This window comes from Colletes latitarsis, chromosome 1 (assembly GCF_051014445.1).
Source record: "Colletes latitarsis isolate SP2378_abdomen chromosome 1, iyColLati1, whole genome shotgun sequence".
Taxonomy (NCBI): Eukaryota; Metazoa; Arthropoda; class Insecta; order Hymenoptera; family Colletidae; genus Colletes; species Colletes latitarsis.
Genome location: NC_135134.1, coordinates 49,991,729 through 50,014,507, shown reverse-complemented (window position 1 = coordinate 50,014,507; position 22,779 = coordinate 49,991,729). Strand labels below are relative to the sequence as shown.

General features: G+C 47.6%; 1 protein-coding gene across 8 annotated transcripts in view; it reads right to left on the bottom strand.

Annotated features, from left to right (window-relative positions):
• Positions 1 to 22,779, bottom strand: part of Unc-13 (unc-13) — a 207,188-nt gene that overhangs the window by 77,935 nt on the left and 106,474 nt on the right. For 6 of the 8 annotated variants that reach the window (XM_076768674.1, XM_076768733.1, XM_076768697.1 and 3 more), the window contains one exon: positions 15,249 to 21,042. In XM_076768674.1, the coding sequence (XP_076624789.1) occupies positions 15,249 to 20,570 (5,322 nt within the window). In that variant the 5' untranslated portion in view covers positions 20,571 to 21,042. The remainder of the gene's footprint in view (positions 1 to 15,248; positions 21,043 to 22,779) is intronic. The other 2 variants (XM_076768715.1, XM_076768690.1) reach the window with 2 other exon arrangements.

The window sequence follows — 22,779 nt, the reverse complement described above, 5'->3', positions numbered from 1 at the left end:
CATCGAAAGTTGATACCAAGGTTTCGGTGCATCGAGTCGAGTAGTTTGGTACGGAATTCCGCGAAATGTCAATACGTATCAGTCCCGTCGCTATCTGGCGTCCGTTTCCAACGGATCGCTGCGGTCTATCCTGGCGAACGTTCGTGCGCGTAGATCGATTATAATGCGCGCACCGATTAAAACGCGGCTTGGCCGCTTGTTGAATTTACACTCGACGCCGATAAGCCGTTTTACGCAGCTAACAAGATAGTCGGCGTGTGGCCCTCTCATCGACCGACGCTCGTTAACGTTTCCACGGTGCGTCGCGTTCGTCCAAGTTTAACGACGCCGAACGTCGCTCGAATTTCAGTCGTATGCAATATTTCTGTAAATCGCGAGAACATCGCCCGGGCGATACGCAGCCCCAATAATGGCTGAATCCCGCCCCCTACGGAATGGCCGCGTTTCCACTCTCGGTTTACACGATTCCCGTGTACCGACGAGGTTAATGACTCGTTGACAATTTTACGCCCACGCTGATAATGAAGGTTCGCTCCGGTGATTCACGACCTCCGTGCAACGGTCGCTTAATTAGTTTTTCGTGTACGGTCCAAGAATTTTTCAACGACATTTTCGCGAAATATCGCGTACGACTGGAACTTGGTGTTTCTCCTCTCCCCCGTTTACGTCCACCTATAATTCGCTGTTCAATCTTATCCCTATAAAGCTTAATGCTATCCGGTATGGGATAGTTTTAGAATTCGATGAATGTTAGCGTTACAAGCTAGAAAGAAGTTCGTTTAGAAAAGAGTCGCTGAAAAAGTGGGGGGGCTGTTAGCAGCTCGGTGTAAGGTGTAAAAGCGTTCTCCGAAACTCGTGTCGAAACCTCTGTCGAAATCATGTCGCGTTTCGCCGTACAACCCCGCGTGAAAATGAAGGCGTTCTTCGATGGGGATCGTGAGACGTTGATTTCTTGTTTCTCGAGGATTCGAGTAAGCAATTTTGCGATCGGAACGTCGAACAAATTATTACACGACGAACCTGACGTTCGATCATCTTTGTAAAGAGTTATGTACATTAGCAAACGTTCAAAAGCGTCGCAATAAATAGTTCTTGGACGTCAAAAATGCTTCCAGAGCTCGTAGAAAAGTTGTCGTCGAAAAGCGTACGGACATAATCGTACGAGAGGCCCTCGTATAGATCTCGATAGAAAATACACTCGTGTACGATCGAAAATTTATAAACGCCGGGGACGATACTCGAATAGTTCCTAGAAACTCCGAACGGATTTACAAATCTACTCGTAGAAAAGCTTCGATCCGGGATCAACGATCGTTACAAAACGTTCTCGTGGTAAAAAACGCACGCGTAGAAAAATCTAACCCCTTCGCCGATCAAAACTTTAGTGGACCGTTCTTTGTCTAAAAAAGAAAATTATCAAACGGTTCTCATTTGCAAGTTTTTATTTTGTTAATAGTCGAATTGGCTCTCGAATATCCAGGCTAATTTTAATTTCTTTTCCTCCTAGTTCACGCTATTGTCTTTTCGCGTTATTTTTTTTTACGATGAAGTCGATACGATGAAAGATTCTACGGGAACTGTCCACTCGATTCTCGCCTCTGGCGATGTAATGGGTCTCCGGGGGTGGTTGATACTTCCGGTTACGCGATGTAGGTCGCAGCGTGCAATAATTTTCCTCGTCGCAGATTGCATGGAAACGCGTGGCTCCGGTGTGGGCCAGTGATAAATGCACCAAGTTAAATGCACTTCTTAGATAGGTGGCGAATATTAAAGAGGATTATAGGATCTCCGCGACAGGCGAGTTGGTCCCGCGAACCGTTTGGCCACCATTTTCACGGCGCATCTCGCGAAAATGAAATTAAAACGTAAGCGTTAATATCGCGAGATTTCGTTAAACTATAATTATTGTAACGCGGGAGGGGAAGAATTATTGTTCGAACACGGTGAAACGCTTCGCGAGATTTCACCGGGGGCTGTTCGCGATAACAAATCCGCGCGTTAAATTTCGGGCAACCGGCGGAATATTTATCGACGATGTAGCAACAGATGCGCGAAAAGCTCGGCAAATTATGTGAGAATTTTACGTACGCGAAATTTAAGGCGCGCAGAAAAATCTCGGAAGTTATCGTGAGTATAAATCAAGAGGAATAATAAAATAAATAAATGCTTCTAAATCTCGTAGAATCGCTGGTTCGTAATATAGTAGGTTCAACGTATGAGATTATAGACACGTTTGCACGTATTTTACCTGCCTGTACTCGTGTAGAAAGTAATTGTAATTAGTAGACTGCGGATCTTTATGCAAATTCGTATTTTTATCGATAGAATTAATGAAATGGGAGCTTCGTTGAGGTTTCCACCCTTAAATATGATAATTCGTATCTTTTTGTCCTATCAAGTGTATTCTGCAGTTTTTTGAGAATTAAATAAATGCATAAACATCCGCAGTCTAGTTATTAGTTAACATGTAAATTAGGTAGAGAAGATTGCACGAGAAATACGAACCGAATTACCATTTTGGCACAGACCGGGTAATGAAAATGGGATTTTTGGATTTGGTGCAAGCTTTCGGGACGAACGGGGCTTCCCTTTTATTTCTTCCGGCGTTTATGACGTCTCTGGAATTGTTTTTTTTTAACGTTAACCAATTACACCGCGCGTCAAGGAGAATCTTCGCGGATGAGACCGTAATTGTAAAACGTCGTTCAAGAATTGCAATCTAACCGTTTTCGCGAAACGAGCGGGCTCGCGAACTTTTAATTGCCAAGTTCCCCGCAACGTTCCTTCGCCCACGTTTGTTTAAGTTTTTCATCCGTCTATCCCCTCCCCGTTCGTCGCAGGCTCCGCATTTGTTATTCCCTTAATTGAAAAATCCCCTTCCAGGAGCCGCTGAATTTTCGTTCTTTCCCCAAAGTCGCGAAGCCGTGCTCTAATTATTCATTGTTCTTTCGGCGGTTTCTGCCTCCGAGACCGGTTTACCACTTAAATTACTAAACAATTCTTTACCTCCGTGCCCCGAACTTTGACTCGCGTGTCGATGACCGAAACTAAGCGGTTCGAGGCTGGAATTTCGACTGCAAAGGCGGTCTGGAAACCGAACATTTTCTCCAAAACATTTCACGTTACTTACTTCGTACTTTGACGCTAGAGTTTTCAGGCGAAGTGCAATTTATATTCATTATAATAGCAATGTCTTCGTTTAAAGTTAGAAGTTAGTCGAATAAATCGGACCACGAAGAAGCTTCGTACAGTGTTCTTAACAAAAACCTTTGCAATTCCGACTAACATCGAACGTCTTCCAAAAGTTCTGATTACTAAATTCGAATTCCAAGGCATTTCTCGCGGTTCTCCGGCGAGTTTCACGGCCGGAGCAACGTCTCAGGATCCACGGATGAAATTCCATCTGGAACGTAGCCGTCATTTTCGCGCAGGCGACGCGTAACGATCGCGATAAACACCCACGTACTCCATTCCCCAAAAAAGCAACTGGACACAACCTTGGCGGTCGAGGCGCGGTTCCAGCGAACGACCTCGACCTTTCTCACTCTCTTCTCGCGATTGACCCCTGATCCGTCGCGCGAGACGCCAGAGAATCCTCGTTCCCTGCGCCCGCCGACCGAAAACACTTTGACAACGGTTATTCCCAATTTATCACACGGAAGCTTCTTACCCTACGTGTTATACTCTGTGCCCTCGAAAAACACGGCTAAACGATTTCGTTATATTATTAATTGACACAAATCTACCGCGTAGGCTATAGTACCGTTACAATACGTGTTAGAGATATACCTTTTTGTGTATGCGTGAACGAGAGCGTGTGCGATGTGTGGGCGCGCGCGTAGGTCGTTCGACGAGGAAGACCAGCGTCGAAAACGAACAAACGATATTGTTGCTCGACGATACTCAAATTTCTAGGCGAGTATTCGAGACTGACGTTCCGATCAAATGGCAAAGAGAGGCGAACTCTCGAGTCGCGGTTGGAGCAACGTTTCTATCGCCGCCGGTCGTAAACTCGTGGTTTTGCTGCTCTCTGACGGTTCATCGGCCCTTTTACAGGGCTCTGCTTCGCGGATATATCTCCTGATATTTACGAGTTACAAATACAAACTTCACTGGGCTGATGAAACTCGTTGAAAGGGAGGAAAATGTCCTTTAACGAACGTCTGGAAATCAACCGTAACCGGAGATAGCGAATTTTATTTTGCAAATGGGATCCCTAAATCGTTCTAGTCTTGCTTATTTTTCAAACGATGTCGGACGATAACATTTAGGGCAATGTCTTTTAATCTACGGAGTCGCGATACGTCGTCGATAAAGGTCTAGATTTTTAAAATAGAAAATTATTAGAAGCGTAAGACTACGTGCAGATATATTTCGATATCCAAAACATCACAGTTCGAACAACTGTCAAACTTTCATATTGTCATTTGACATGTTACTTAGATATCTCGAGTTTTGAATTTTTTGCGAGTCAGACGAATAATATTTCTATAAAATCAATCTTATCTTATTAATGTCTAGAGACAGTCTTCAGTTTTAAGAGTCTTGAGTTCTTAGGATCCTTAGCAAAATTAATGAATATCAAGTTTCTTGGAAGACCCAACGTGCCTGTGAAGGATTAGTATTCATTTTTCGTTTCTCTATAAACTAAATATAAATAAATTTTTCCGAGCAATGTAAATTCTATCTATACTAATCTCTTTACATTTTTCAAAAATTCACACAGAGTTCTATGCCATGCAATGATCGCCTGATCTTACTCCAAACTACTAACTCTAGGATCTTCTCGCCTCTAGGGACTTATTGTTCGTTGTAATGTATAAAATCGTCTCTAACACAAATTTTAAAAAATAGCGAATATCTCTACTTCGACATCTTTCGCGACGATCTATGATATCAGCGAAAGGAAACATTAGAAATAGTTTGGCACTAATGCAACGCGTTGCAGCTACGAGTATTCAAAATCTTTATTACGAAGCATGCCATCTTTTGTATTAAAAATTCAATTTATTCCTTGCACAATGCTCTCGTTAACGATCTGGAATTAATTTACACTAGAAATCAATAAATATCGTACATTGTCGATAAATAGAATTGTATATTATCGAGAAATATTGTAATTATTCAAATCCACGTATCGTAATTTCTAAATTACATCGAACCCCAAATAACTCGAGGCACACGAGTATATGTTTCTATCTAAAGAAACGAAATTCAGGAGGTTGTTAAACTTCGTAACGTTACTATACATTCAGTTTTCTTCGCTTAATTAGCCGACGACGTAAATAATGGAAGGAAGAAAGATCAGTAGAGGAAGGAGTCGCGATTAGATCTTCCGCTGAGAATAAATTACTCGTCACTGTCCACGTTTTTCTTCAGTATTGATCTTCCTTCCCCCTCGCAATATGTGTAATCGTCTAAACATAGATTTGCAAACTAAACAAAACTGAATATCTTCGATGTTTCTTTCAATGAGATTCATCAGTCCGTAAAGCTCGTACTAGTAATTTGTAAAAAACAAAATACTGTTTGAGTCTTTCGTGTGTAAAAATGCAGTCACTTTTAAAGATCGGGAAATTCCTGTTGAATCTATCTTTCAAAAATTATTTCTCTAATTTCGTAAGTGGCCTTTGCACGTTTTCGACGCTGCTTCGACTCGGTCTTCCCGTCGATCCCCAGAGATCTCTTCGAGAGATCGTTCCTAGGAATCCGCGTACGCGACACCACGGATCTAGAGTTTGAAGAGTTTTCGGTGATGCGTCTCGGAGCGTTTGGACACTCGTATCGTCGATCCAGAAGCCCCCTTCCCTTCAATTTTAGCTGCTCGACTCTAAGTAGGTACCGGTTTAATTGCTAATGATCTAAGCATGCATCGACTCCGTGATTTAATTGTTACGTGTCTGTGCTCGACGTATACGAGGGTCCAAAACGTCCACGAAAGACGGCTAAAAAACGTGTTAGACACAACGACACCGTGACAATATACATACACAATATCCATGACCGTTACAATTGTACAATATACATACACAGTTAACGTCTCTGGCCGCTAGTGAGGCGGCCATCGCTTCCCTCGATTCGTTTTCTTGTCTACTTGCATTTTAATTCGTTTCGTATAAAAGTGAGAAATGGTACACAATTGGTCTGGGTGTGTTTGTTCGTTCGGACCCGTTTCGAGGCGCCACGGAGGGGACGCTGTCCGGGGGACGGTTCTCCACCGGCCGGAAATCGAACGCCCTTTTGCACTTCCGGCTGGAAATAACTCGTCGAGTGATTTATGCGTGGCCACGGGACGAGACAGAACCGACTCCCGCTGGCTTTTCGAGCGTTTTCGAGGACATCGAGGAGACCCACTCGACGCTGTCTGGACAACTTTACTGGCTGGACTTTCCACCTTCAATTAGAATCGCCCCCGACAGACTCGATCGAATTAATTTCACCCTCGCTCGCGACCCACCTTTGGCCAGTTCGGATCAGAGTCGAGCGAATTTTATTTAGAATTAACAAAAAGCAACTCGTCTCGTTAAATTTATGCAAATTTAAAATTCACGATACTGATCGTGATAATGAGAATAGAAAATTTTGATTTTTGTCATTTTTCGAACGGTAGAGAGTCTGGGAACAAATGAATTCTCGAGAGGAAGTTCCGTTCCTTTGTTTCAACATGGAGGATTCGCATAGAAGACAGCATTTAAGCGAGAAGCGCTTCAGAAATTCGGGCTTGTGCACGATACGCTACGAAATAGAAATTCTCAATGCTGGAACGTTATGTAAGGTCTGAGATACTTCCGTGAAACGCTCGATCGCGTACGTGTACGTCTTGCTCGTTAATTAAATCAGCATCGATTAAGGAGCTCTGTGTTCCCCTTGAAAGGGGCTGCATTGGAATATGGCGAACGTTTCGTGGCTGCTGATGGATAATGGAACTGTAACTGCTTAGGCGAGACGCACCCACGGGATACACACGTCGATTCTATTCTGGCTGATGGCTCGTGGCATCAATGGTCGAAATTAGTTCACAGTGATTCGAATCACGGAACAATCGCAATGATTTACGCGTAACGCGACTTTTTATTTTCTTAGATTTTTCCCAGAAACTTTGCGAGAGAAACTAAACAGAGAAATTGTTACGAGTACAAAGGGACGGAGGTAATTAAAGAAAACGGAAGTTCGATGTGGTGGATAAAAGCACGAGTATAATAAGCTGCTGAAAATACAAAGATCCTGGAGGAACCAGGATTTCATGAAAAACGGAGGAGTATTTCGCAGACAGTTTCTAAATTATTGTTATACATTTTTACGCGAAGAATAAGTTGAGAGAGGCTGATCTCGAACTTCGCCTGACAATTATCTCGCAAAGGCGAACAATTAAAATAAGAGGAACGGGACAGAGTAAGGGACCACTAAAATGAAAATACAGAAAGAGGAGTTACGCAGTGTCGGTGAATAAAAGATGGCGGGTCTGGAGGCACAGTAGGCTGGGTGATCGCGAAATTCGAAGGGGGGAGTTGTAATAACGAGAAGAAAGGTAGGAAAATGAGACTTGGAATTTAAAAGCATGACGAGGCAGAGTAGAAACGGATAATTATGAACCAGTGGAATGACGGTTGGAACAAAGTATTGGTACGGATAAGATTGGCAATCCGAGTCTTACAATCTTTTGTTTTCGAAAAACAGTAAACTATTTTTACTGGCACTATTGAAAAGACTGCATCAGAGAGTTCCTTTCTCCCGCGAATGTCCTTACTATGATTGGTACGTGTCGGTGCATAAAATCTGAACTCACGTCCGAGTGCAATCTCGTTAAATTACACGGGCGAACGGGAAACGTTATGATTCAGGTGAAATCTCGAACCGTTCATGACGTTTCTTGGAAGCTAGTGAATTCTCGTAAAAAAGGACCTCAGGGATCGTTTCATCCGTTGCCAATAATCGTATTTTTTATTTTCGAGCGAATTCGTAATAACCAGATCCTATCCTCTCTCATTTTTCCACGAATGGAGTCGAACAAGGAGGAGGAATTTTATTCGAATAACAATACACTTTACAACAATGGACTTTTGTCTGGAGAGAACTCAAAATGGGTCATCCACAATTTGATTTCATATAATCTTAAAGACTGGGTTCAACAGTGCGTTAGTATTCTGAAAACTTCTCTACCTTTCGATTCGATTTTCAGAACTTGGGAAGAATTCAATTTCCCTGGCAAAAAAAAACGTTAACTTCGGAATAAATTTGCGTCGTTCAAGTGACTCAGAACTTCTCTATAGTATTCTATGTACTTCGAGGAAACGCGACGTAAATTTAAAGCGTGGAAAGGGATTTTCAGGAGCGCGGAAACTCAAACGGAATATCATCCGAATCGAAGTTCGCTGAATTTCTTTCGATTCGAGTTTGGTGAAATGTCAAGCGCGCATTCGGGCGAAACAAATTGCTGTTTATTAATGAAAGTAACGAGAGAGCACGTTTAATACCGCGAAGTTCCGAGGGAAGTCCAAAGGTTGCGGAAACGCAAAGATTGATGAGGGGGAAAAAAGGAAACAACGAAGGTTCGACGGTATAATTCAGCGTCGGCGAACGACATGCTCGACACACTTTTTTACGGTTATGGATGGCTTGTTTCTGAAAACTTGTTACTCGTAAAACAGACGTGCCCGCGGCTCGATTGGAAATTCATTGTCACCGGATTGATATTCTTACCTTCGTTCGAAGTTCCGCGTTCCGATGGGCGCAATAACAGTCGAATAACTCGAAAAGTTACACGTAAAGTAATACCCAAAGTTCCACCCCTAATTTTGCAAGATGACGTAGGATAATATCTCTGATTACAGCACAAGGTTTACCTAAAGGAATTTCCGGTCCAATTGGAGTAAAGATTCTCAAATTTAGAACGATTAAGGTTTACGGAGGCGGCGGATTAATTAGGTTAATGCGCGAAACGCGTTACTTACTGGTTAGGAAATGCGTGCAAGTAATTATGGGATCTGAAAATAAATGAAAGTGCTGGTAGAGCAAACTCGAGTTTCACTTAAAAATACTATGTGAAGTATTTTGTTACGAGAGTAATCTTATCGAACACTTTGTGTCTACGATTGTCTCCTCGTAACGAGCCATTCAAATTTTAATGAATGACTTTGATACGAGTTACGACATCCCCTCATCGAAAGAGGATCGTCGTTAAGATGTGGAATACATTTCACTGTTCTCCATCGAGTATTACGAACGTCGATTCATTTCGAGTATAGTTTCTCCAGAGTTCGATAATTGTGTCTAGTACAGGCGAGGGTTGAAAGGGATGGTCTTCGAGTGTATAATTAATTGCAAATGCTTCTAAAATGTACACTACGTTTCCTCGTGTCTGGATTGGCAGTGAGAAAGACAAATTCTGGTTAATAGAGCTCTGCATTCCTTCCAGGACTATTCTCTTTCGATCCCAGCTCTACATGTTACGAAATATAATCTCGACAGAAGAGTACACTATATTTCCTCGTGTCTGGCTTGACAGTTAGAAAGGAAAGTTAAAAAGAAAGAAAAATTCTGATTAATAGAGCCCTGCATTCCTTCCAGGGCTATTCTCTTTTGATCCCAACTCTACATCTTACGATGTATAATCTCGACTAAAGGACCAATTATTCGCAGAGCGAGAGTGAATTTCGTTCAACGTTCTGACACTTTGTCATACATTTTCCAACTGTCGACGAACAAATAAAAATTTCTGCGAACCACAAAAGGGCGTCGGAACTTTCGATACCAACGTGGACAAAGTCACCCAGACCAGAGCTACTTACGCTCGTTCACCCCCTCCTAGCCCGAGTATCCCACCGAAAACGAGCGCTACGACGATTATCCCGACGTTTTTGTTTTGTTTTTTTTTTTTATTTCTGCTGCTATCGACATCGCCGATGGCGCGGGACTCGAACGACGGTGACGGGCGGCACGTTTCGCCAATTACAAGAAGAATCGATCAGTCGACGCGATACGCGCCACGGGCCCGGCCAATTAAGTGAAACGCGTCGTCCCTGGCCAGACCCGTGCCACCGGATCCGCGGATCGTGTTGTCGTTGGGGCTCTCTCAGACTATCGATTCTCCCACGAGACTTTGGTCCTGGACAGAAGACGGGAAAAACTTTATTCGAATTATAGATAACCGATAACACCCACGCGCAGGTCCTCGCTTTACGAATTTAACTCACTGGGACATAACGACGCGTAATTCTGTTCGATTTGCACCTTTCCTTATAAATCCAATTTAATTACGTTGTATCATTCTCATTTTCAACGTTTGTCGCGTAATTTACTTTCAGACGAAACGATAAATCTGGGTTAATAAAATTAAGCTTTCCGCTCTCACGGAAGAGGGATCAAAATGAATGAATTCTCAAAGACAATTATTTGATATTTAAATTATTAGATAAAAGCTTTGGCCGTCTCTGATCGATGAATCTTCGAACACGACGACCATTTTCAGGAAATGAACGATAGTCGGAGCGAGCCCTTAGCCCGAAACCCGTTTCTCGGACTGCGAGCAGGTACATCACGGGCTTCCCTACCACTAACATCGAAGTTACGCACGATAATTGATTGCCTAGCCTAATCAGAGCATTACAACGCCCGCGAAGTCTTTAGATACGGAAGCATATACTTTGGACGTGTGTACGATGGCGCGCTCGTGTACGTCTGTAGTCGTTCGTGTGCGTGTCAGCGCGTTGTTATGCTTCTTGTTTCGCGCATACTGCGAAGAGCCATAAAGAATGTCCCTGGGCGACGTTCGCGAACCAATAGAAACTCGTTTCCCCCTAAATTGCGTTCTCATGTAAATAGCGCCCATTGATCACGAGTAGACCGCAGAGTTTGTGCATTTTAATACAGTAGAACTTCGATTATCATAGAGTCACACGGTAATTATGGCAACCGACTCGACGAGAAAGAGTCGATTACAGTATTTCCATTTTTGCCAAGTGGCGGACCAGACTTTCGTGCAATAATCGAGGCACTATTGCATGGAAACCCACGTTTCTGTACTGTTCTTGTTAATATCCGATTTTCCAATAACATTTTCCGAATCGTTCCGATCCGACATTCTCCTCGACTCTCCGGAACGCTCTTGTGTCAGTGTGTGTTGTGCGTGTGTCTGCGCCTGTGGTTCGTTCGATTATGGAACTATTGCGGCGTCGCTTTACGCCGACCGGTTATCGGTGCACGGAACACGATCGATCGTTTCGAGATCTAGAAACGGTATGCACGTCCGACGACCAGCACGTGGAAAATCTCGGCGCCTCGTCGCGCGTACGCATCCCAGAGGATGTTTATAGACAAGAATAAAACTCGGAGTAAAGAATTATTTTACGACAGCGAAAATTATTATTCGAAATATCGCGTTACTGATAAAGGAGCTCCGGGATGGTGCACGCGACTCGCGTCGTCCATGCATCCTCTACTCTCTATTACACTAATCAGCTAATATAGTTGTACACCGGTTACGTATACTACAACGCACGGCAACGATCGTTAGTCCCATCGTTCTCCGTTGTTCGCGTAACTTCGTCGATATCTAATTGCAGCTGTTACGGGAAAAACGAGCAGTGGAACGAAATGTGAAAGCGAATAGGGGGAGGGATAAAAAGGAAAATATTTAAACGATTCGCGCCTCGGATCGTCGATTGCGCGCGGCGTCCCGCGGGGATCCGCTCGTTGTGCGTCGTTGAATTAGCCGCGACGAGGAAGCGTTAGGCCAGAATTTTACGTGCGCTTTTTCCGCTCTGTCGTCGTTCCCGCTCGCGTTGTAGGCGATTACAAACGGAAGGAACCGCGTAACGCGAGGAACGCATTGTCCGCGTAATAACCGCGTCACGTGATTCCAGGCGCGGTATCGACTTTCGCGTTTTCGCGCTCGACGGAACGGAATATATTACGCTCTAGTGTGCAGGCGGAACACGCGACCAGGAGGCCCACCCTGAAAACCGCTCCGCGCTCGACGCGTTACGAGCCGTGTAATTATATCGCGGCTGATTTTCAGTCGCGCGTCTGTCGATGAGTAGTCACGCTTAATTATGTCCGTGAAACAAATCGGAAAAATGCGTACCACGATGCTTGTTCGAGGGCCCATGGTCGTGGATTTACGGCACTGCGTCCCTTCTTGCAAAAGGGGGGACGAAACTTTATGAAATGGTCGATTTCGGTATTAAAATTTTCATTTCTAATGACACAAATTGCAATTTTAATTATTAGTATTTGTAACTTACTAGTCCTCCATAATATAAAACGAATTCTCGAAGTGTATAGTGTTTAATTGTACAGTTTCCGGTTATTCGATTCGGCTGAAGAGTGGGAGTGATTCTGTTGCAAGTATCCGTACCCTTGATGGATGCAAGAAGCGAGGCAGTAATGTTACGCACACGATTGTTATTTAAATTGGCAAAATTGTATCGTATATAGTAAATGAACTAACAAATTTTCTTTTACATTCGAGGTAGCATCGGTGAAATTAAAATAATACTAGTTCTGAGTGAGAGAGGTTTGGACAGGAATATACTGCATAAGTGCTACTGCATATTCATAGTCGAGCTTTTTCTTTAATCCAATGGAAACGTAAAATAAACGAGAACGTCAGTTTTCTCGACGCACGCTTAAGAGGTTAAAATAGTAAAATATGCAATCGGGATTACCTTACTCGAATGGTCAGACCTATGTAAATTTTGGTATTCCTTGTTCGTAGTTTTAACCTTCTATTACGTAAGGCGAACTAAAAACAATCTCGGTCGTATTCAACGTGGAAAGTTTGTGGAATTTGCATGTGATATTTTCTTTTGGGAATATCTAGCAGTAGATTTAGCTACCCATTGCTCAGTTTCGGTATTAATTCGTGCAAATATCCAGGGAATAATTTCTTTTGCAAAAATTAACAAAATTATAAGATTGCTTAAGTGTGAATCGGTTCCAATGCTGCCCCGAAGTTCAAAGAAAGCTCAAATTAAAATTGAAAAGCAAAGAAGTTTGTCGCGACAACGGACCCCTACCGAAAACCCGCCCCATACACACGTTACGATTTAAATTAAGCTCCTTAGCACTCGCGATTACAAAATTTTGCAGAACGATCGATACGTACGAAATTCAGCGTGTAAATTAGAACGTCATCGGACTGTAGAACCAGTTCCTGTCGGCCGCAAGTCACCTAAATTCGTGAGATTGCAATTATGCCAATGGCTGTTCCCACCGATTTCGAGCGATCGATGAACGGTCGAGCGCGAAACGGAATCGTGTACCACGATCCGAGAATCCATCATTCCCCGGATAAATGTCATCGTGTTCCCGGCTGTAACGTGTTCTTAACGCTGTCCACGAGAATAACCAACGATCGTCGGAACCTGTGCTTCGACTCTCGCCTCTTCGGTTCCTCCGAGTTCCGCGAGCGATTTCATTCGACGCGCACGATGAACGGGATCCTCAGCTGTGCCTGCGCGATTTGTTTCTCTTCAACTTTACCTCGTTTCTCTCTATCTTCCTCAAGCCGTTGACCGTATCAAGTGTTGCGCGATTTGTGCGTTTCGCGTAGAGCGCGAGGATTCGAGCGATTCGGTAATTCGGAAGATGTCTGCTTAAAGTTTACCCCCTACGTTCGAAGGTGTGCGATCGAGCGAAAGATGAACGTGTTTTCTCCCTTAACACTACGTTTACGCTAAAGTTAGGCTACTTGTTCGGACGTCTTCGACGGCCAGAACCGCGACGCGACTCGTACTCGCCGCCAAATTTCATTTGGGAAGCGAATTCTCTCCTTAAGTACATAGTTTAATCCGACCAACGATTAATTGTACGTTCGTTAAACGACTCGGGCGTATCGTACTCGACGCTCTTGCCCCTCTTTCGTTTCGCTCCTTAATCGACAGGAAAGCCACAGAGAAAACGTAAATCGACGCGTTACACTGAACGTCTCTCACGCCACGCGTTTCAGAAACGTTAATTGACCAAATAATACTATCCCCGGCGAATTAGTTTCTCAGACCGCGCAGGCACGCGGCGTCTAATAATACTACCCTTAAAGCGTATCGATTATTAAAGCACCGTCTAATTAGTCCTAGGGTCTAGTAACCAGATAAGCCTCGTTTACTAGCGGCGCTGCGTTTCGTCGCGTAGAATTTATCCTGCCGGTTCTCGAAATCGATCGTCGTCGATCCCGATCACCGATCGATGCTCCATCGTCCATTCTCACAACCCACCCGCTTACGAGTATATTGCTTGGCCGAGCGTCGGTGACGCTGCACTTGTTGAATTGACTAGTACCATCGTTATACGTGTTTCGAGTTCGTGATCGGTCTTTTGCGCGTCGATCTCGTCGCGTCCAACGATGGACGGACGACGTAATTCCGCGTGAATTAATCGCAAAGCTTCACTTCCGCCTCCTATCGTACGTTTAGTATTGACTGGTTGCGCGTGCCACGCGCTGGCACGGATATTCGCGCCTCGTGCGCGATATATCCTTAAATTCGTAGGTTACCTCGATTTACAAGTCCATTCGCGTTCAGCGTACTCGATACTCGCTGGCGTACATCACATGGTCAACGGTAAATAAAGTCTACCGTGGTATCAAACGGTGTTGTTAAATCGTTGACAAAGCGTTAGGCGAAGGGTGCATCAATCCGCGGCGCGAGTTCCTAGACGATCTTTCAGTTTCGAAATTTTAATCTTCAATTAGAATTTGAACTCGCTCGTCCCCTCGCCTAGCACTCAAGTGTGTCAATATCGAGGACTCCAGGATCGTTACCGTATAGAAAAATCGACGTTCGTGGGCGTGTGCGTGTAAAGGTTCCGTATGTCTGGGTTGGTCGAAACAGAAATTGTGACTCGTAGAAAACCTGGTGGAACTCGTAGAAAAGGGAGACATTAAGATCTGGGTAATGATTCTTTAAATTGAACATTTCTCTCTCCCGTTCGAGCCAACGATGCGTACAAGTACCGATGTCAAATTTCGTGACTCTGGAAAGGCGTTCATTTAAAGAATCGTTACTGTATACCGTGACTGATTGCAGATGACATATCGATCCCGACGAAATATCCTCAATATTTACGAACATTCAATACAGTTACCTGCACGAATGCCCCACGAAGCTAATACAGCTCGGATGCGACAGTGATCGCGTCCGGGAAGTATTAGCCCCGTCGGTGAGCATTTAGATCTACAATTTCACCCAACCCCCGAATCTCGAGTACGCCTTACAAAGGTTTTCGTGTCCTCACTTTATCATGATACTCACTGCTGTGGGTCCCTGGGGAATAGCAGTCTCCTTAGAGGCCTCCTCGACCTCCTTGAGCTTCTCCTCGGCCTTGCGTTCCTTTAACGCTTTCAGTAGCTTCCACTTCGATCCAGGCGGACCAGGACTCACCTGGCCCTCCTTCAGTGTAGTGTCGGAGCTACCGCAGGACGAGGAATCGATTTTTATTTTCGGTAGGCTCAAGGTCGCCGTGGTGGCTGTCTCGGCGCTGCCGGCTCCGTCGCGCTCGAGGCCTTCAAGGACAGTGCTCTCTGAATCCCAAGCACCCGGGATGCTGACGGACACCTCGCTAGGTGGTACACTTACGCTACCTTCGCGAGAAAGGGACTCCGATCCCGGATGAATTTTCTCGCCGTGACGGAGGGTCGAGCCGCTCGAGCTGCGCCTCGACTGCTCCTCTTCGATATCCTTGGGCAGCTCCTCCTCTTCCTCCTCGTCCATCGACTGCACGGGGCTGTCGGGGCCCGAGGTCTCGCCCGACGAACCTTCCTCCACCGACGAGGGCGGCTTCTCCTTCTTGGCTTCCTCCTCGTTTACCCAGGTGTGGTAGTCCGTCACCCTCGCGAACACCGCCTCGATGCTCTCCGCGGACTTCCGTTTCGGTATAGGCTTCTCGTATTTGTCCCTCTCCTCGACTCGACGATCCTTGGTCACCGTTCCGTTCACCTTTGGCATCCTCGCCTCCTCCCGCTCCTCCTTCGGCGGTTCCTTGGTCTTCGTGGTAGCCTTCATCTTCAGCTCCTTCAGCACGAACGACATCTTCTCCTTGACCGTGTCGTCCGGCTGATAGTGCTCGGCCTCCTCCGACCCGTCAGCCGGCACCTCCATCTCCGCTTCTGTTTGCGACTGCATCTCCAGCCCCTCGAGCTTCCTCAGCTCGTACCGGTACCACTCGTCCTCGGAATCAATCGAATCCTCGGTGCTCTGTCGCCTGGACGACACCCTGGACGTGCTACGATAGGAATGCGTGCTCCGGTTGTCTTCGTCCAGCTCGCCGGGTCGCGACCCCGTCCACGGAATCTCGAGGGATTGCTGGTGACGCGGCATGAATCGGCTGCCCGACGTTTGACCCCTCGTGCTCGACGCGGACGGGCTACCTTCCGACGGCGGCGCCTCCTCCGATATGCTGGTCACCAATTCCGGCAATCTGGTGCTGCTCGACTTCTCGCTCTTCTCGCTCTTCTCGGACATGTCCTCCGGGTATTCGAAGCTCGTCTCCAGGGTCTGCACGGTCCCGTCCTCGGACTTCTTGTCGTTGTTGGAATCCTCGCTGGGCGGCTGTTCGTCGGACACCGTCGAGGACTGTCTCTGTCGATACTTGCCCAGAGCTCTGGACACCGCGAACTCCATGCTAGTGCCAGCCATCAGCGTCACGGGAGGCAGCTTCGGGGCCTTCTCGTTGGGCGCCTCGTCGGAACTACCCGTCGATCGTTTGATGTCGCCGACGGTTTGGAATATGGACGAGCCACCAGAACCAGAACCGGTGCTCTTTCCCGACGTTTCTTCCTCGAATCCACCCATCTGATCGCCTATGTCGTGATCCACCAGCATGTCCTTCCTCTGATCCTTCTCTTTGCTCCAACCGTCCTGGAGGACTTGCTGCTGCAGTTGCTCCTGGTGCTGTTGGATCTGCTGCTGAAGGGCCTGCTGCTGTTGCTGCAGGTTCTGTTGTTGTTGCATGTACTCGAGCTGCTGCTGCGGCACCTGTTGCATCTCATGAGGCTCCATGGGAATCGGGATGGACACCACCCTGCGTTTCGTGCTGGCTGTCTTCACTTTGGCGAATAGAGGCTGGTCCTGGTTCGCGTCGGACATCACGCTGTCCTCGTCCTCCGAGAGACCGCTCTGTCTGCCGCTGCTCCACTCTGTCTCGGATTGCTCGGGATCGGAGAGCGACTGGGACTGATGGCTACGTCTCTTGGCTTTCTGGAGGATCCCCGACACGGTGGAGACGAGGGTGTGTTTCTTCTTCTTCCTGGGTGCTTGGCTTCTACCTCGACCTCTGGCCGTCGTAGCTTCCGTGGCAGCCCTCTGTTGCTGATCCTGAGGCTGATCCAGGTCCTCCCGTCTCACCCCTCCGGGCAACGAGTGACTCCTGTGCCTTTTGCTGAGATGCAAGTCGGGCAGCCAGTTGCTCATGGAGCTCATCGCGTTCTTCAACGAAGAGCCTCTTCTGATCTTCTTCTGCACCTTGGTGTTCTCCGCCTCGTGGTCCTTCAGGTTCGAAGCGATGCTGATGTATCCCGACTGGGACACTATCACGCTAGAAGCGTCGTAGTATTCGCCTTGTTGGTGCTGGGATTGCTCTATGGGCATTCCTCCGCTTTCGTGGTTTTGCATGTACTGGTGCTCCTGTTGCCACTGTCGTTGGTAGCCGTCGGTGAGTTGCGCGCTCTCGGTGCTGCTCAGCCTCTGACTGTACGGTTGGTACTGTTGCTGGTAGGTCTGCGGGTAGCTCTGGTTCACGTAAGTGTGGTGGTACTGGTGACTCTGGTAGGCAGGCGGCTGAGGGTACCTTCTGTCCGTGTAGGGGCTCTGAGCGTAGCTGCCGTCCGAGGTCAACGATCTGATGCTGGAGGACGTCGAGTCGTGAGGTATTTGATCCTCCATCGAGTTCAGCCACGAGCTCTCCTTCGTCTCTGTTCGCGGCAAGTTTGCGTTCGTTGGGTAATAAGATAAAGCATCGGTAATGTTTCCTGTGGGGAACATCGAGAACGCGGCGGCCCTGACGGGTTTCTTGATGTGAGTCACTCCGCCAGATTCCGTGTATTGTACAAGATTGAAGTCGTCCTCGTAGATATTGTACTGATCCATGGAGTTTGAATAATAAACCGTGGTCGTGGCCTTCGGACCGTAGGTCCCAGAGCCGCTGGTGTACACGCTGGTGATGGCGTGCTGTCGATTACTACCAGCCACGGAGTAAATGGCCGGTTGGTCCGTCCTGTAGACGTAATCCAACGTGCAACCAGGCGCCACCGTGTCGTAGGTGTGCTGCAACGTCTGCTGACGACTTCGTTTCTTGGGGCTCTGGCAAGTCGTCGCGATGGGCGCTGGCGGGGGCACGAAGTTGTAGTCTTCCTTGGTGGTAGGCGACTTCATGGACGTGTACGCCGACAGATGGTTCATGGTCGCGGCGAACGAGTGGCTGGTGACCGCGGCGTTGACGCTGGCGAACGCGTCTCTGCCCTCCGGTGTGTCGTACAACGGCTCCTGCGTGATCACCGCGACGGTGGTTTCCGGCAGGGGCGGTATCGGGCTGTTGGATCTGATGGACGTTGTGCTCGGGATCAGGCTGGACCTGGCGTGGTCCACCGAGTAGGACGTGAGCATCTTGGCCAGCGAGCTCTTCGGGGAACTGGGCGACTTGTCCAGGCTGCTCCATCCGCTCATGGACGATAGGCCGGAATCGGACTTGGCCGCGACAATGTTCGCCACGCAGCTAGGCTTGGCGGCGTGCTTAGGCGAGATTCGTGGCGACTTGGGGGAGTGGGGGGTACGCGGGCTCAGGCGACCCTGTTCCAGGGACACGAGCTTCTCCGCGTTCCTGAGGAACGTGGGGCTCTGGGAGGTCTTGGCGTCCGCCTCTCTCTGCTCGGTGCCTGGCATCAGGAAGGTCTCCGCGGAGTCCTGGGGGGCTGGCGGGGGCGGCGAACTGGGCGACGGGCTCGGCGGTGTTCTACTTTCTTGGAATTCTAGGTTCAGTCGGGCCGCGCTGCCGAAATAGCCGTCTTGTCTGGTTCGTAGACCCTGGGCGCTGTGGACGCTGTGCACGCTGTGGACGCTGCCCGCCGACAGCGTGGGCGATGGAACCTTATCGGCGGTGGTGCTGTAGATGGTGGGCGAGGCGCATGTGACGGCCACGAAACTCTCCACCATCAGATCCGTCAGTTCCTTGTTCTCCGCGTAGCCTTTGGCGAAGCTCCCGACGTCTATGGGCAGCTGGATCACCGGCTCGGGACTCTTCTCTCTAACGGTGGCGCTGTAAGCCAGCCTGGGTGGCGTGTAGGTGCTCGAGATGCAGTCCAGGTTCGTCCTGGACGTGGACGTAAGTCTGGGCGAGATCGACCTGGTGGTGAAGTCGCCGTCGGTGGCCAGGCCGCTGTCGGTGCTGACTCTGGAGATCGACCTGCCCGTGGAACCTGGACTCTTGGAGAACGTCCAGCTGTCCACGTCGGTCTCCGCGTAAATCTTTCTGAGCTGCTCGTCTATGCTGCTCGCCTCCTCGGCCAGCTTCGCCTCGGCCTCGGAGCTGTACTGTCTCTTCGGTGAGTCCATCAGCCTGGACTGTAGCTCTATCAGGTTCTGTGAGTCCTTCTGCAGCTTGCTGGTCAGCCTGTCCAGCTCGTGCAGCTTCTCCAGAGCGACCTGGTCGATGGAGCTGAGCCTGGACAGCTGGGCGAGGTCCTGCTCGCTGACGCAGGGCGTGTTCCCCCGATAGCTCTTATAATCGGCTGCGCTGAACACCTCGCCCTCGTCCTCGTCCGCCTCGTCCTCCTTCTTCGTCACCGACTCCTGCAGCTCCTCCTTCGTAGGCTTGCTGGTCAAGTCCTCGAGCTCTGTCTCCTTCGTCGCGGTCTTCTCGAAGATCTCCGCGTCCTTCTTCCCGTTCACGTCCTCGTCTTCGGCCTCCTCCCAGATCATCCCCAACTGCGACGTCGGCCTGGACGTGTCGCCGCAGATCAAGTCTTCTCTGTAAGCGTTGTTCAAGCTCCTGTAGAAGGCCTCGTCGGGGATGTTGCACTCCTCCTCGAGTGTCTCCAGAGCGTCCAGGTTACGGACGTTCCTGTGGATGTCGGTGACCGCGGCTGCAGCCGCTGTATTCTCCTGCGCCAGGCCGTGCATCCTCGCCAGCTCCTGCTGTGCCAGCTTCTCCCTCAGCGCGTTCGTCTCCTCGATGCTCATTGAAGTGCCTATGGTCTTCGCGATCGCGTCCAGCTCGCCCACGGTGCTCTGCTGGTTGGCCAACGTCTCCTCCACGGTGTTGGTGGTCTCGTGGCTGCCGCCGCTCGCGTAGAACTCGATCAGCTGGCTGATCACCGTCTGTTGTTCGTAGAGGAGACCCTCCAGCTTCTCCAGCCGCTCCCACATCTTAATGTACTCCTGACTGAGGAGATCCAACGCCCTCCACGCGTACTTGAGCTCGGTCTCGAGTATGTTCAGCCTGGTTCCGAGTCTCTCCATGTAATCCCCGATTATGTAGTCGATGTTGCCGTCCGCGGTGGCCCCGTACGCTGGCACTGCCGGCGAATGCGCCCTCGGGCTGGCCGGGGCTGGCCCGCTCAGCTTCGTCGAGTCCATTTTCATGAAGTTTGCGTAACGATAACGCAATCTGTGGCTCACCCGCGTCGCCTATGCTTCCACGTTCCGACCCGATTTAGGCTCGCTGCGATCCCCGGGGCGATTCATCGCGCTCCAAGCGAGTTGCAATCTTCCATGTGGCCCGAGAACGAACACGAACGACGTTTCTTTAAGTGTCTCGCGGAGATCTTCGACGTTTGGGAAGTCGAACGGCGATGAGAAGCACCGTCCCCAATGACGATCTCCATCGTCGATTGTCCTCGATTATTCCTCACTCTTTCCGCGCGTTTATCGAACCACACACTGTACGATGTATCGTCACTGTGTCTCTGTGTTATTTTCGTTTCTTCTATACACTACGGCCCCATGCACAAAGTTTGAACGTTGTCGGGCGCGATCTTGACGAATCGTTCGAGATCGCGCACTCTGCGAATGGCACTTCGTAACCAGTCTCGTGTATTCATGCCGCCGGTGCTATCTGAAAAACAGGAGCAAACGGATTGCGTGGCTTAGTACGAGACAGGGCTCGCACCGAGTCATCGCTGACACAGTTTTCCATGATGACTTATGCTATCGATAGGCGTGCTCCTTATCGGGGAACAAGAACTTCAATCAGAAAGATATCCACGAGACGCTTACGTCCTCGAGAACAAAATCAACGTTGCGCCGTTGATCTCTTATTTCGCTAGCCTGGGTGGCTAGCGAGACATAAAACAGATTTAAGTACGAAAATTCTGTTACTCGAGCAAATTAAATGTACTGGAAAAGGGAAAGGTAGGAAATAAATCAATAGCTTGGATCTTTGGTTACGTTAGTGTGTTTAAAAATGTCTGGTGGTCTTTAAATATCGTAAGAACAGTTGAAATCAAAGTTGGACCGACATAGTTCCAACAGAGCAGAAGGCTCTTGCAATGTGAAGATATGTTTAATAAAGATTCGAGTAGTATTTTAGAATTTTTTGACGCTTTATTCGTCAAATTTAGAAGGCAGTTATTCCGATATTTGATCCGTGCAAACTCGACTCGACCACTGTTCGAGTTCGCGGTTTAAGCGGAAAAGTAAAATTGCACTTTATGACAATCGTAAAATTACACGGCGCGTCGCATGAACGAGAATAAGCGCCTGCCTTGGTCTTCGAGCGACATTGTGGTTTCACGAAACATCGGGGAGGCTATAAAGCGTCGGTTCTTGGGCGGAAAATGCGTTTACGAGCTGTTTCGCGGGTAATTTCTCTTGAATACTTTTCCGGGGGAATAATAATTGGAATTCTTATAGTCGTCGTCGAGCAATCCTTGCGATTTTTTTAATTATATCTATAATAAAAATGTCATCGAAGCCTATATTCTGTGAAGAGTTAACATTGAAGTAATTTTTACGAGAAAGAGCAATTCGCTAAGATTTTGATCAGTTAATGGAAAATAACTTTCGCAACATCGATCGAACGAAAACATGATTGGAAAAAGTTGATCGTTTCAAGCTTCCATTTTGAATACCTCTTACAACTGAAAGTAATACAGCGTTTATTATTCTTGTATTTCAAGTATTACCGGTCTATAGCAGACCGTCGGTTATAAATTCGATTTCGTCTCATTTGAATACCCGAAGGCGGAGAAAACGAGAAACGGTAAAAATGGAATAAATGGATATTGAAAACTTCGGTAGTCGTCCTTCTAATATTATCGTTCGTTTACAATAAAACGACGCGCGCCGTGTTCCCGTTATCGAAAAGAAACGTATCTACCGCGGCCGGATATTGCCATCTACCTCAATAAAGGACTTAAACGTCATCCGCGTATAAATGTGGAATCTCTTCTCGAGCACCGCCTTTATCGTTCCTTCTCAGTCTTACGTCCATTCTAGTCGCTGCGATTCGTCGCCTTTGTCGGCCAGTGTAAACACGGTTTCATAAATGCAATAAAAACGAAACTTCCTTTTCCACGGCTACGACCACCATCTTCCTCGAACCCGAGATTCCTCGCGGTACTCGTGTTTACATTTTTAATTTTCAATTTTTATCTTATCTCGTCTCCTGTCTCTTCCTCTTTAAATTACAGTTTTACGAGACTGTCGAAATTAAAATATATTAAAATTGCTTTCCCCCCCCGCAGTCATCCATTTTTAAATTATATCACAACTATGCATTATGTCGAAAGGTGGTGGTCTCCCACCCATAACCGAGTTTGAACCTTCTCTTATGGCAATCTGTTTCCAACTG